The 15,555-nt window shown below is 40.2% G+C and overlaps 1 protein-coding gene across 2 annotated transcripts in view; it reads right to left on the bottom strand.

The window, feature by feature from the left end:
- Positions 1–15,555, bottom strand: part of F13a1 (coagulation factor XIII A chain) — a 186,728-nt gene that overhangs the window by 132,733 nt on the left and 38,440 nt on the right. For both annotated transcript variants that reach the window (XM_042687153.1, XM_042687154.1), the window contains exon 4: positions 2,123–2,374. In XM_042687153.1, the coding sequence (XP_042543087.1) occupies positions 2,123–2,374 (252 nt within the window). The remainder of the gene's footprint in view (positions 1–2,122; positions 2,375–15,555) is intronic.

Below are 15,555 nucleotides of genomic sequence, written 5' to 3'. Positions count from 1 at the left end.
CTAGGAATGATTAGAAATGCTAATCCTCAGGTTTGACCCAGACCCACCAAGTCAAAGGTGCTGCAAAGAAGTCTTAAGTAATCCTGCACATTCTCTAAGCTTGAGTATCACCAAGGAAACCCTTTAGGTCTCACTCCCACACTGGACTGCTGCTGAGGTCTAGACATGTGCAGATGGTTTGTGTGACTTATTGCTGCTGACAATGCTTCAATTGAAGAAGGTCAATTTTCTCATTAGTGGTGTCACAGGGTAAACAGTGGAGGAAAGAAGATTCCTAGAAGCAGAGATGCCATGAGGAGCAATTTTGCAGAAATGTTGAGATTTCCACAGGCCAAGGGATTAAGGGACTAGTAGCTATTTTCCCTCTGTTCAAGAGAGCAGGAGACTTCCTGTCATGCTTCTAAACTGAACTCCCCATCCCCCAACCACCTCAGCTGCCAAAGCCAGACAACCTGGAGTTATTCTTAATCCCTCCCCCATCTTCAGCTCTCTTCTTTAATCTCTGTGCGACTTCTTTTCTAAATCCAAAATACACGTCCCATCCATCCTCTTCTCCCCAACTCCATTGCTACCACCATCATGCAGAGTGTCATTGTTTTTGTCTTGGACCACAGCTCACAACTCAGTCTCTGGTTTTAGCCTCACCTTCTTTTTTCTATGTAGAAATAGCAAAGGGAAGTCATTCCATTGTACCACAGCATCTAAGGCATTTAATGTACCACAGCATCTAATTATTGGATTGCCTCCTTCTACTCTGGTAGTTCTCGTGTAAAACAAATAAGTCACACTCTTCATTGCAGGAAGAGTGATCACATCCACTGACATGCTTAGAGATCTGTTCTCTAGGAAATTATGAATCCAGAAAAAAGCTATGGATAAAATAAAGTAGGGGAAAAATCATACTCTTCCATACTCTACAGTGCTGGAGAAATATATGATGTCTGCTACTTCCTTTTTGTAATGCAAGGGAAGTCAACAAGAAACTCCTGAATGTTTCCAACTTTTTTAAGTATAAATTTTTTAAATAAAATTTTCTTAGACCACATCCTACATGTTCTATGTCACTCTTCTTTTTTGCTAGGTCTTCTACTAGACTAGGCTACCTTATTTCCTTCTATATCTATATTTCCTTCTTAGCCACAGGTAACTCTCAATTTCACATCCCTGATTTTGACAAGATCCATATTCTTAATTGCAACTTCTCCTTGTTATGTATACTCATCTCCAATTCAATATTTTTGAAATATTAGTTTGTCTCTGTAAAAAGCATCTGTAACTCTGTACCCCACCAACCAGTCACAAAATGTCTAATGTTGAATTGATGAGTTTCATGGAACAGGAATCCACATCTGGTCACATCAATTTGAACATTGGCTCATAGACAGATAAGCCTGCTGCAAGACAAGTTGAAGAAGCCTAACAAAATAAGTACAAGGAAATGAGTATTTGTAAGAGGAGAGAGTGGGACCAATGGGGAGAAGAGTAAAAGAATGAAGAGGAAAAGAATGAAGAGGAAAAGGGCAGAGAATGCAGGGCAGAATTAATTATATGTACCACAGAATTGAGAAATGTAAGGGAAAAGGTGGATCAAAAGTGGCTGAAGATGTTGAAGTGGTGGCACAGATCAAGAAGTATTTTACACATTAAACTGCTTTGTTAAATGGCAAAAAATTCCATATATAACCTAAAATTAAAATAAGTAAGGGGAGGGGTTGGTTGGAGGCGTGGGTGAGAATGTTAAAAGGGCTGGCATGGATGAAGATGCACTGTATTCATAAACTGCTTCGGTGAATAGCAACTCCTTTGTACAACCAATGATAATAAACATGTTCAAAAATTTAAAAAGGATATTCATTATGTTTACAAAGCAGTAACACAGAGGTTGCACTTCCACCCTGAACTCAACTGTGCAACTTAGTAGTCTTTAATTCATTCCTGGAATAAGTACACACAGGCATTAAGTTCTCATATCCAGGTTTTATACCCACATGTACAAGTCGAAAGCACGGTCTGTAGGAAAGGGGCGCTTTCTGTTAGAATAGCACTGCACCCTGCCCTTCCCCCAAGAGCTGCATTGCAATCGTGTGAACTAAAGTGAGCAAATGAAATGCTTGTCCCTTACCTTCACACCAGGGATTGAAGAGAATGTACGTATCTGTCTCTTGGTTGCGGGGGGTACGGAGGATGCCGTAGGGCGTCCAGACAGCAACATACATGCGGAATTTCCCCACAATGCACTCGGGGGAAGACTGGATGGACAGCCGGACAGACCTGTCCTCATTCATGATAACCTTGGCTCCCCATTTGCCACTTTGGAACTCTGAGACTATAGGCACGGGTATGTAGGTGCCTTTGTTCTCCTGGGGATAGCGACCTGGGAGAAGAAAGAGAAATGGTGAGATTTCACTGACTCTTTGTGTTCACATTCTTCGTTTGTGGGTGAAGGAGGGAAAGAGTGCATTTGCCTGAGATCCTACAACATAGGTTTACATTTCATCTCTGTTACTAACAAGCATGATAGCAGTTGATTTTCCTGACTTCTTTGATGCTCAGATTTGTCATGGGTACAAGTAAAACAGATAAATAAGTCTTTAGGTGATTTTACCTGTTTTCTGTTACGGACAACACAGCACCTCCAGCTAGAGGGTTTGTAAAGAAGTTATCTGGACTCATAGCTCTGGTTCAAGGTTGAGGAGCCACATGGGACAATGACCTCTTGACCTCTCTTCCCGCAGCGTCCTGATGAATTGAAGGTGTGTGTGTGTGTGTGTGTGTGTGTGTGTGTGTGTCACAGAAGCATGTGTGTGTTCTGGTCTCCTTTTCTCTTCTTGCAAAGCTACCAGGGGATAGGGAGGAAGGATCCCTCACCAATGCATTTATCTAATCCTAATTGTTCCTTGAAGACCTCACCCCTTAACATGATAGTCACATCAAATTTGCATTCTCTTTTCTTGTCTATGACTATGTGTGGTGATAGCGGAATTTGAACTCAGGACTTCAGACTCTAGCTTAGCTTTCTCACTCAAGGCTAGAGCTCTATCACTTGAGCCATATTTCTACTTCTGGCTTTTTGCTAGTTAGTTGGTGATAGTCTTGTGAACTTTCCTGCCCAGGCTGGCTTCAAACTGAGATCCTCAGATCTCAAGCTGAATAGCTAGGATTTACAGGAATGAGTCACTAACATCCAGCTAATTTCTACCCTCTTAACAGTCCACAACAGAGATTAAGTTTTATCATGAGCTTCAGAAGGGGCCAATCATTGCAGTTGTTTAGACAGTAAATTCAAACAAGATGTAGGAACACCAACTTGCAGGCCAAAACAAAGCTTATAGGCTACTTTAGAGCTTATCATTTCTTAAATTTCTACTCTTTAAAGATGTTACATTCATTTTTAATCATGTAGAAGCACCGTGAGCATACCATACTGCTTTTAGGGCAAATGCCTTTTTCTTTATTCTGAACAGACTTTTTTTTATTATGGTATTAACTACGATTATGATATGGCTGACCTTTTAGGTTTAGTACATGCAGCCATTTTTATATTTAACCTAAACATGTGTTTGTTGCCAATCCCTTTAACGATTTAAATTGTTGTCACAAGCCGTGTTTAGTTCAGGTTCCCTGGGCAAATGACCTGGAAAATATTGTCTCTGCTGCTTCTTAGCCTTTTGACCTCCAGCAAAAAAACTTGACCTTTACAAATCCTTACTTCATTTTTTTTATCTTCATAAGTAAGTAAGGATAATAAGGCCACTGAGTTCACAACAAGTCAAAATAATATACGTAAGGTGCTTTGTGCATAAGTTCTCATGCATAACAAATACTTGAAAAAGAGCTGTTATTTTACAGAAGATTAAGCATGTCATTTTACCATATTTCCAACTCATTCTATTATGCATAAGCTATTTCAAACCAAATCTTATTTTTTCTTAATTACTGCCATTTGGGGGCCAAATTCTTATTAACATGGTCATAATTGCAAAATTTTATCTAGCCTTCTAAGCTATGGAGTCAACTTCACAGCACTCTAATTCCTTAGCTTATGGTTTCATTTACAATTTAGTTTTTAGGAAACAATCAAAGTTTTAGCTACTACAACTAGAACAAATCTTTCATTAATAGACTTTTTCAAAATATAACAAATTAAGTCCTCTTCAAGAAAGACAGCAAATCAGACAGGTTTTGGGTAAGCAGAAGAAAGCTTCAAGAGCAATGTTTATCCATTTTAGTCATTTTTTATGTAAAGTGTATAGAAAATTTTCCAAATAATAGTGGGTTTTAAATTCTCTTTAAAACATCCTTTGGTAGGCATTTTGTCAGAGACAGAGCTTTTGAAGGATGTGGTTGTTAAAGTTTCTACTGTGTAACTCCGTATGGATGCTTAATTTTAATGAGAAGACTGGTTTACACAATGCAAACCAGAGAGAAAGATTAGAATCCCAGTGCTTGCTGTCTGTTAAGGGTATCAGTTAATCACAGTTGAGAATGAGTATTATATAGGCTTACCATAAATCTAATAAAGACTGAAGCATTGTTTTCTACCAAGAAGCCACAATTAGAGGCTTTGAGAGTTTGTCTAAATACTGCTTTGGGGAATCCAGGGGCCTAGGGTCCCATAAGTTCTTACATAAATCTACCCTCAGGAGCAGCTTTATATCAACAACACCTCTGTCTGCCCTTTCCCCATGCAGCCTTCCTTTTTATACAGGTTCACACTCAAGCTCGAGGTTGCCCTTTTCCCTGGAGGTGTTGCTGCTCTCTGGAGCCTCCATCTCTATTGGAGTATAGACAACAAAGGCAATTTTGTCAGATAAATGGGACCTATAATTCAATCACTACCATGCACTCAGCAGCTGATACCACAAAAAATATTGATTTGGTACAAAAAAAAGACACAAGTTTAGTAAAAGTGAAGAGAGAAAAATCTGTATTGTATTTAATAGAGTTCAACTTAAAAAGTAAGAGATGAATGGACTGTCTGTGGCTCACACCTACAATCCTAGCTACTCAAGAGACTGAGATCTAAGGGTCACACTTCAAAGTCCATCTAGATAGGAAAATCTGTGAGACTCTTATCTCCAATTAACCAACAAAAGGCCAGAAGTGCAGGTGTGGCTCCAGTGGTAGAGTGTCAGCATTGAGCAGCAAAAGAGCTAATCAAGTACATCAGGCCCTTAGTTCAAGTCTCAATAGCAATGTGCATGTGCACATGCCCACACATGCATGCACACACACACACACACACACACACACACACACACACATACGAGATGAAAGTTAAAGAAGAATTACATAGACATCTCAGATCACCTGTCTACTAACACTCACTTTTATTGGAAACTTTGAACAAACTCAGGCAGCATGAGGCAACCCCTTATCCAAAATGCTTAGAATCAGAAGTGTTTTGGATTCCAGGACTTTTCAGATGTGAGAATATTTACACATATAGAATGAGAAATCTTCAGGCCAACGCTAAGCATGAAACGCATTTGTATTTCATATAGAGCATATACACACAGACTGAAAGCTTCCATTTTCTTAACTCTTCACAGTGTAGTTCTGGAACAGGAAAATACATTTTATAACACTGTGAAAGCTTTGTGCCTGATGCACAGCAGGGATTGGCTCCAGCGCATGTATTGTTTGTGTTTTTAGACATCAGAGCTCCTAAATAGTGATGGTGGAGGAAGAAGAGGTAATGCCCCCCTGTGGTTCTGAAGCTGAGAATAGGTGAGTGGCTCAGGGGAAAGCTGTGGGTATTGTGTTGAGGGCAGTTTTGTGGCACAGGGGAGTGCAGTGTAACCCTCTGATCCTGTGTGACACTGGCAAAGTACCCATGCCTTGTGACTAAAATGTCACTCATTCTGTGAGGTGGGGATGGCAGTGACCAATTTGTGATGGAGTGGGCACTTAATGAAGGGCATTTGTGGCTCCAATTTCCCTGGGCTTTCTAAATGCTCCAAGTCATGCCTTCAGTGGCCCAGCCATGGGAAATCAGGATAGGGACTACCAATTGCCAGAATACCCATGGAGTCCAAATCTACTTCCAAGGACTACTTGATCCTAGATTCATAAATCTGATGTCAATAGGTTACTTTTTTCCAGTTGAGAGAACTTGTACAAATCAAAAGAGATCACCTTTACCATAATCTCCATCACTTAAAAAAAAACCTTTCATATTTTCAGAATCTTAGACAAGTCACGGGAAACATGCCATCCAATTGAAGATTATAATGTTCTCAGTCACTGCTGGTCACTTCAATCTCCAATCATTGCTTAAGAACAGAGGTCAGCAAACTAAAATCTCTGGGCCAAGCATAGCTTGTCTATTTGTATAAATGAAGTTTTATTAGAACGCATTTTATGCTCATTTGAGTATTATGTTGGCTGATGGTGGCAGAGACCACATGATCTATCATCCCTAAAATATTTACTACATGGCCCTGGTAGTAAAAATTTGCCCTCCTCTGCCTTAGAGGATATTACATTTTATTTATTTAAAGGGTGATTTATTATACATATTCAGTGTCTAAAACTGGGGGCTAAGGTCAAACTACCGAAGCTACTTTTTTTTTCCAAGAGAAATATATTACTAAGTTACTAACAAACAATTTCTTCAAAGTCTGCTGGTCAAATTACTCCTCATCTTAGAGAATGTTGAAAACCTAGGCTATTGCTTGTAATTATTATTATTTTTTATCCTGGGGCTTGAACTCTGGGCCTGGGTGCTGCCACTGAGCTTTTTCACTCAAGGCTAAAGCTCTACCACTTTGAGCCACAGCACCACTTCCAGTTTTCTGGTGGTTAACTGGGAATAAGAGTCTCATAGACTTTTTGCCCGGCTAGCTTAGAACTGAGATTCTCAGATCTCAGCCTTCTGAGTTGCATGAGTCACTGGCACCCAGTGCTTATAACTTTGTATTGTTTGTACTATTCATAGCTAACATTCTAAGTCTAAAGATTCTGAAAGTTGTTTAGTCTTGTCATGGGAGCTCACACATACCTATGGAGATCATAGAATGAGAATGAAGGTTTGCCTTCTGGGAGGGAATAATTACAGAAAGGAAAGCGGGACTGGGTCAATACCTAGTTCATGCTCTCACATAGTCAGGCAAAGGGAGAGGCAGGGACCAGACCATGGTCTTTGTGCTGTGAAGCCCTTTCTTGCTCCGCATCTTGCTGCCTTTATGGAGTATGTAGAAGATGCCAGAATTAGAGAACAGTACTGGAGTATTTAAAGGAATAAGAGACAGATGACAGACAGCTGACACGTGGTGGTGGTCCAGATATACAGGAGCTAGAAATATGGACCAGAGAGGATGGTAACTGAGAGATGAAAAAGGAGACCTGGCAGAGAAGGGCTCACAGGAGGATCTCCAGGCTGACACAGAGCTAAGCTGATTTGGAAAGTAACATCAGACACCAAATGGCAAAGGGAGAAGGCTCAGCAGCCCAGAGGACATGGTGAGGCCATGTGGCCCCAGCAACACTTGCAAGCAAAATAGGAACAAGTAATGATTGCATGAATTCCAAAGGGAATTAACAACAACAACAAACCTACCCATTTACAGAGCTTTACAAAGTCAGTATATAGGAAAGCTGATTATTAATGTGAGACCTGACATGTCAATAGGACCTCAGGGTCTTGTCAGAACCAGCATTACACCATGTTTAATTCTGAGGGTAATGATTTCAACGATAGCACTGGGGAAGAATTTTCCATGATTGAATTGTGAATGAGGAAGTTGTGACAGAGTAGTATTTCATTTTGCTAAATAGCCCATCTCACCCTCAGGAGTGAGTGTGTTTTCAAGACCACTTGCTCAGAAGTCCCATCCATCAGCATCCTTAGCTGCCAATCTGCTACTGTTGGCCAAAGCTGGGTAAGAAGCAGGGCTATCCCTAGGTAGAGTGACTGCCATGCACATATGTGCTGGATGAATACAGTGGCTGCATAGGTTTTCCCCACCCCCAAACACTCAGTCATTCAACACTGCTATTAAAGAAAAGGCAGAGTCAAAAGAATGAGAACACACACACACACACACAAAGATATAAAAGAAGCAGTAAATACAGTATCTCCCCAAAGGATTCTCGTTTTGTTTTAAAGTATTTAATCATTACAACTAGGCTACTCAACAAAAAAGATATTAGATTTAACAATTGCGTTTTCATACTTAGGTAAAATTGGAGCCGTTTTCTCAAGTGATCTAAAAATTAACATTTGCTTAGTTTAAATTCTAGCTTTAACTTGTGAATTATTTTTGAGACCAAAAGGCAAAATCTGATTGCATATATGCTAACTGTATTCAGATGCCTCCCTCTCTTGACATTGTTTTTTTGTGTTATGTCTTGGTACAGGAGCTTGAACTCAGCACCTGGGCAGTATTCCTTCATTTTTAACTCTAGGCCCTCTACCACTTGAGCCACAGTTCCACTTCCAGCTTTTTAGTGGTTAATTGAAGATAAGAGTTTCACAGACTTTCCTGACTGAGCTAGCTTTGAACCACAATCTTCAGATCTCAGACTCTTGAATAGCTAAGATTATAGGCATGAGCCACTATCTGGCTGGACATGTATTCTTGAAGGTACAGAGATATGCTCTCACATTTATCCCCCCCCAGACTGGCTCTGAGGAAGGGGATGGACATATTTAATGCTTATGACCTTACTGGACCAAGTGGGTTCCAGTTTTACCCACAGATGCTTCTTATTAGTGTTATTCAAGAGACAGACAACAGAGATAGACCTACAGCTCAGCCTTAGCTCTGGGTGACCTTGGGGGAAAATTAACCCTTCACCAGTCATTTCATAGCTAAAAGACCTACTACATGCCAAAGTCATAAGTTGGCAATGTTCAGTGGAAGAATTTATTGCCTTTTTTTTTGAAAATGCATTCTTTTTGTCAGTAGATAGCTTTGGAATTTTTTTTCTACTAAAAACACAATGTCCTAAGTGGTGATTAGGCTTGAATTGGATTAGGTTTGTCTGGGAAGTTTATTAACTTGCATATAATATGGCCAATACAGTATGCTGTTCACTGAAGGGTTTCCACTCTACTTTGCTTGTACCTATAATCTGGAAGAACATGTTCAGCACCAAGGTAAGGAGGTGAGCGTCAGGACACAACTGCAATTTGCCGGTCCCTTTTTTGCACTGTTGGTAATGAAGTCAGTAACCCAGGGCCCACAATTGATTTCTCTCATCCCTTGCATACGTCATCTGTAAGTCTTTTTATGTATGCTACATTTGACAATAGTAGTATGAATCTAAATTAATTGTCAGAAAATCCCACTCAAAACCTTTTCTCTTGTCACTTAAATATCTATTATCAAACAGAACTTTTCCAAGTGTGTACAATCTTCATAAAGTGTCATTTGGCTTTGCATACACTAGGTGCCCAATAAATGTCAATGGGACTGAACAGAGTTCTTGGCATATATCTTGCCCAGGAAGAGAATCTCAGGGACTTTTGGAAATTCTGAAATGAGATACTTGTCCCGGGCCAACTTTCCATTCCCAACACTCTGCAGAAGAAAAGACATTGCTAGTTTAAACATTTTTTTCCTTCAGGATGCATGTTTTCTATTCATATCCAAACTGAGCTCTCAGCATAAACAGCACAGTCTCCTGAGAGGATCATCTCTAAGGAGCCCATACATCATGTCTCCAGCTGGGAAGGTAAATTTCATGATATTAATTCATTTTTCTATTCAATTCATTTGTTTTTCCCAAGATGCACCATGTTTGTGCTGAAAATGATCTATCTACTTCTCAATGGGCCCTGAAAGTATTCAGAGGAGGTATGATGTACAGCACGGAGCTGGGAGCCTGGATACCATGGATATTGGGGCCCCAAGGGAGGGAACAAAATGTTTAATTCACTGTCCTAGCATAGACTGACTGTCTTGGGACCAAGATAGAGTACCTACTCCAAGTGACTATTAGAAACATTGGGGTACCAGCTGTATAAACCAAACATTATTGTCTGAAAAACACCACTCAAGAAGGCACAGAAGTCATGGATGATAGCAACTAAAAGGAAAGAAACACAAGTGTTCTAGGGCTGGGAAGGCAGCTCAGTGATAGAGCAGTAGTCTAGCATGTACAAGGCCCTGGGCTCCAGCCCCCGCTCAGAAAACATAAGGAGTTACCAGATCATTCAATATTTATGCTCAAACTAATCCTGGTTTATAGCACATCTTTTGCCTGGTGTGGTGGTATGTGCTTATAACTCAGCACTTGGGAAGTGAGGCAAGAGGATCTTAAGTTTGAGGTCCTGGCTGTCCCTAAGCTTCTTTTGCTGGCATTCTACAACTTGAGCCAAAGCTCTACTTCCAGGTTTTGGGGGGTAGTATATTGTAGATAAGAATCTCACAGACTTACCTGCCCAGATGCTCAGACCTCAGCCTCCTGAGTAGTTCAGAGCCACGGATTCCTGGTGAGGTTAAGTTCTCTGTAAGGCGTTTTGACCACTTTATATTATTTCACTTTTCCTTCAATGCCTTCTAAACTACTTAGAACCTGTTTCAGGTCTTTTCTGGAATAGTGCTAGCTTTGGGCAGAAAACCTAAGGGACAGCACCCAGACCTTGATTTCAAGAAATAAAATAATAAATAAAAAATAAAAGAAATTTCACAAACAAAACCTTAAAATTCCTGTGTGGCATAACTGCTAAGTTATTGTTGGTTGCGATAAAACTCCTTGTATGATCTTCTGAGTGCTGTTTTAGACTCCTGACCTCTATTAATCCTGAGTATTCACAGCCAGAAGTCCCCTTAGAACCATGTACCGGAGGACACCCAGGCTCTTCAATATAGCAGGGCATTTCATGTTCCAAACACAGTATTGCTACTCTCATTATCACATGGTATCTGATGGTCACAACAGCAAAGAAAACCCACTTGCGCACTTCAATTCTGTTTATTTATTTTGCGACTGGTTCTAGGGCTTGATCTCAAAGCCTTGTACTCTTGGCTATTGCTCTTGAGCCAAATCTTCAGTTCTGGCTTTTTGATGGTTAATTGGAGATAACGGTCTTTCAAATTTGTGTTCCCAGGCTGGTTTCCAACCTCAGTTCTCAAATCTCAAACTCCTGAATAGCTTGGATTATAGGCAGAAGCCACTGATCCCTGGACTAGTTCTATTTCTATGATTAACCACAGGGGATGTGAAGGCGGCTGCTGATTTGGTATGATGCAAGGATTTTTTCCACCCTCAGGTTCTTTGCTGAGTACGAGGGGAACTCTAGGCACTGTTGTTGGCAGAGAGAATACAAAGGTGTCAACAGAGTTAAGGGTCATGGAGTGTATGATCTGTAAGGAGTAAACAGATAATGAACAGATAAAGATGTGTTGTGTCCAAAAGAGATGAACCCTAAGAAAAGTGAAGAGAGCAAGCAAGGAGAACCAAGAATGATAGGTGGGTAAGTGGACAGCCCAAGACATTTGGGGAAATTACATCATTGTAAGTGCGAAGACCCTGGGCTAGGTAGAACCTGGCACACTTGAGTAGGCTGATGGATTTGGAGCAGACGGGACAATGGGAAATGGGAAATGGAAATTAGAGAGAGCTGGGAGATTGAGCAGGGACTTTTAGGCCATTGTCTGGGCTTCAAATTCTATTCTGACCAAGAAAGAAAGTCACTGAAAACAGACATGGTCTCCCTTAAGTCCTTTAAAAAAGCATTAGCATATATTAGTTCGACTAGGGAGGCTCAATGTGACAGATCTATACTTGCACTTACTATAACCCATTATCCTCACCCTCTCTATCACTCTTCCACATCTCTAACATGCCCTGTCATAAAATAATTTCAACAGCTTTCATTGTATTGTTTTCATACATGCAAATGAAGTACTTTGACCATATTCACCCTCATCCATTTTTTCCAGCCACCTTCCTTATCCTGTTGATACCTGCCTTCCCAACTCATCATGATTTCCTCTCTTGTCATCCATTTTGTCGTGAATATTATACAGAGGGGCTTCACTAAGATATTTAATCATGATTAAACTATATTGTACAGTCTGTTTTTCCCTACTCCCATCTCTTATTATTCAACTGCTTCCAGTGAGTTTCCTTATGCTATCTTCATATTCAGACATAATGCATTTCTAGATTAAAATTTTTCTCCTCCTCTCTCCTTTCCCCCTAAAAAGTCCTACCATTACAAGCATGGTTTTTGTATACATCTGTGTATATGTGTATGTTTCCATTTATACATATAACCTTTAGGTCTAGTATCCACAAATGAGTGAAAATGTGTGATGTTCATTTTTTTAGCTTGACTTATTTCACTCAACATGCTAGTTCTATTCATGTTTTCTAAGAATGACATATGGTCACTTTTCTTTATGGCTATATAATATTCTGTGGTAATATGTACCATACCTTCTTTATCAGCTCATCTGTTGTTGGGATGATTCCACTATTTGACTATTGTGAACAGTGTTGCAACAAACAGACGTATACAGGTCTCTCTTATATATTGATATACACTTCTTTGGATATGTGCCTAATACAGTAGTTTGGCAAGTTTGTAAGGTAGGACTATTTTTAGTTCTTTAAGGAACTTCCATACTGACTTCTTTAGAGGCTGTAAGATCCTATGTTCCCACTTGGGAGTATGTTCTGACTAATAGTGTATGAGGGTGTTTTCCTAGCATCCTCACCAGCATTTGTTGTTTCTTTTCTTGATAATACCCATTATGACTGGGATGAGAAGGAACCTTAGTATAGTTTTGACTTTCATTTCCTTTATTGGTAAAGACGTTGAACATTTCTTCACGTGTCTATTTGACATTTGCATGCCTTCTGTGAACATTTGTAGTTTTTAAATTCATGTGTCCATTTATCTATTGAAATTTTTGATTAATTTCTGAGCTCTTTGTATATTCTAGATATGAATCCTTTATCTGTTGAAAAACTGACAAAGATTTTCTCCTATGTTGTGCTGTGGATTGCCTGTGGATTGTGTCTTTTGCTATGCAGAAACTTTTAATTTGATGAGGTCCTGGTTATCAATTCATGCTCTTATATCTTAGGCAAATGAGAGTCCTATTTAGACAATACTTAACTGTGCCTAGAACCTCAAGGAACTTTCCTATGTTTTCTTGTAGTAGAATTAAAGTTTTAGATCTCATATTAAGGTCTTTGATCCATTTGCAGTTGATTTTTTGTACAGGGTAAGAGATAGAGCTTTCAGACTCTTGCTAGAAAACAAGTTGAACATGCCTTTTCTCCAGTGTTTATTTTCCTGCCTTAAGTTCTTTAAAATGCCTGTGAAGACTGAGGGAGAGCAGTCCTGTGGTCATCCCTTGACCTCTAATAATATCCTATTTTGCATATTGGTAATAACAGTCCTGCCAGTGGAGGAGAAATTAGAGATAATGCTAAAATGTTTACATCTCTGGGGAAGGCAGTGAATTTGCTTAAACACAGGGATAGAAAACTTGATGACTATGTCTTTTCAGAGAGCTTGTTTTCACTGCCAGGAGGAAACCAAATGTTGGCAATAAAGGAACGTGCTCTGGAAGATGGTACTGAAAATGTGGCCATGTAAGAAATGCAAAGGTCACCCTCAGTATCTTTGTTCATAGAGAATCTGCAGCCCTCTCCTGGCACTGGGACAAATGAGGCTCCATAGCTCTGTGCACCTGTGGGGGCATGGCTCTTCCTTGATGTAGAGATGGGAGGAAGGGAAGCAATATTGGATCACATGCTTAACATATTGTATTTTGTTGCAATTCTTGAGGACATACCAAACTGTAGACATGGATTTTTTTTTCTTCACCTGTTAGGTAATTGTTTCAAAGAACGTTTACATCTTTGCTACCCTTCTTTCCTTCTCATATTGGGCTCTGGGAGTCCAAGGGGTAGAGGGAGACTTTGCATTCCCTGGCATCTAGCAGCTTTGGGTAAGAAATTCTCTCTTTTAAGAACTGACTTTCCTGCCAGCTACTGTGTTTCATGCCTGTCATCCTAGCTACTCAGGAGGCTGAGATCTGAGGATTGCATTTCAAAACCAGCTCTAGCAGGAAAGTCTGAGAGACTTGTCTGTCCAATTAACCATCAAAATGCTGGAAGTGGAGGTATGGTTGAAGTGGTAGAACTCCAGCTAAGGGACAGTACCCAGGCCCTGTTCAAGCTCCAGGAGGGCACACAGGCGTGCGCAAACACACACACACACACACACACACACACACACACACACACACACACACCCCACAATGAAAACAAACACAAGCACATGAAAACAAAACAAACGAACAAGTCCAACAACTAGATTCCCTCTGCAATGGCACTTCTGTGGAAAGCATTCTAGATCTTACGAGAAAGACTTAATTGGTTGAAATCACAGCAACTGGGTTAAAATGCCAAGTGTCATAAGCCAACAAAGACAAAAAATCTCCAAAAGGTGAGCCAACAAATTTTTCCAGGGCAGCAGATGACATTTCAGCTAAAACAGTCAATTCTTATTAATAACTCAATGACAGTGACCATGGGAATATGAACAAGTCACTGTTAATTCTGAGAAAATATTACTTTACCTTTGGGTGCAACAAACATGAGTACAATGTAACAGCTAGTGAGAGATGGTCTGCATTGCTAGAGGTTCAACCAAGTACAGTAGAGCAAACCTCAACTCAGGAACACTGTGAGAAGGAAGATGTGCTCCTTTTTTCATTCATCGACAAGTGGATATTCACTCCCCAGCCATGTGTTTAAACAAATAGCCACTGGTGACCGCTATGAGAAAAGCTATTCTATTTAATCTGGAGGAGATGGGGTGGTGGGTACCCTGAGATACATAGAATATATCTTCTGTGTTCAACAGGTCTCAAATATGATAGCCAAGTTAAGACTAAATTTCAAGCCAGAATACTATTTACTACATGAGAACGACAAACCAAGAGCAACGGATTGCTGGAGAGAATCAGGAATGATCACATTCAAGACATAACAAGAGGTTGAGCACAGTGGCACACAGCTATAATCTCAGCTGCTAAGACACACAGAAAGGAGGCTCCCAGTCTGGGGCAAAACCATACAAAAACTTGAAAACCTAACTGACACAAACAATTTTTTAAAAACCTACATAGCAAAAGAACCCAGGTTGTAGCTTTAAATGACAGAATCTTTGCCTAGCTAGAGTCAGCCCCCACCAAAACAAAAACATAACAACAAATAGGGAACTTGAGGAATATAATAGGCAGAAAGACACACACACACACACACACACACACACACACACACACACACACACACGTGTGCATGAGTGAACACTTGCACTTTTTTGTGCACGTGTATGCTTATGTGTAGGTGTATATTTAGATATTCATTGTTACTTCATGGATTGTGTGTTGCCTGCATCTAAAAGCTTCATCAAAAGGACAGTAGAGGGCTGGGAAGGTGGTTCAGTGGTAGAGTGCTTGCTTTGCATGCATGAGGATCTGGTTTTGATTCCTCAGTACCGCATAAGCAGAAAAAGCCAGAAGTGGAATTGTGGTTCAAGTGGTAGCCTTGAGCTGAAGAGCTAAGGGACAGTGTCCA

This window comes from Dipodomys spectabilis, unplaced genomic scaffold, assembly GCF_019054845.1.
Source record: "Dipodomys spectabilis isolate Male_0828 unplaced genomic scaffold, ASM1905484v1 ptg000104l, whole genome shotgun sequence".
In the NCBI taxonomy this organism is placed as follows: domain Eukaryota; kingdom Metazoa; phylum Chordata; class Mammalia; order Rodentia; family Heteromyidae; genus Dipodomys; species Dipodomys spectabilis.
The sequence above is the reverse complement of the archived record's forward strand: the minus strand, read 5'-3'. Positions and strand labels throughout refer to the sequence as shown.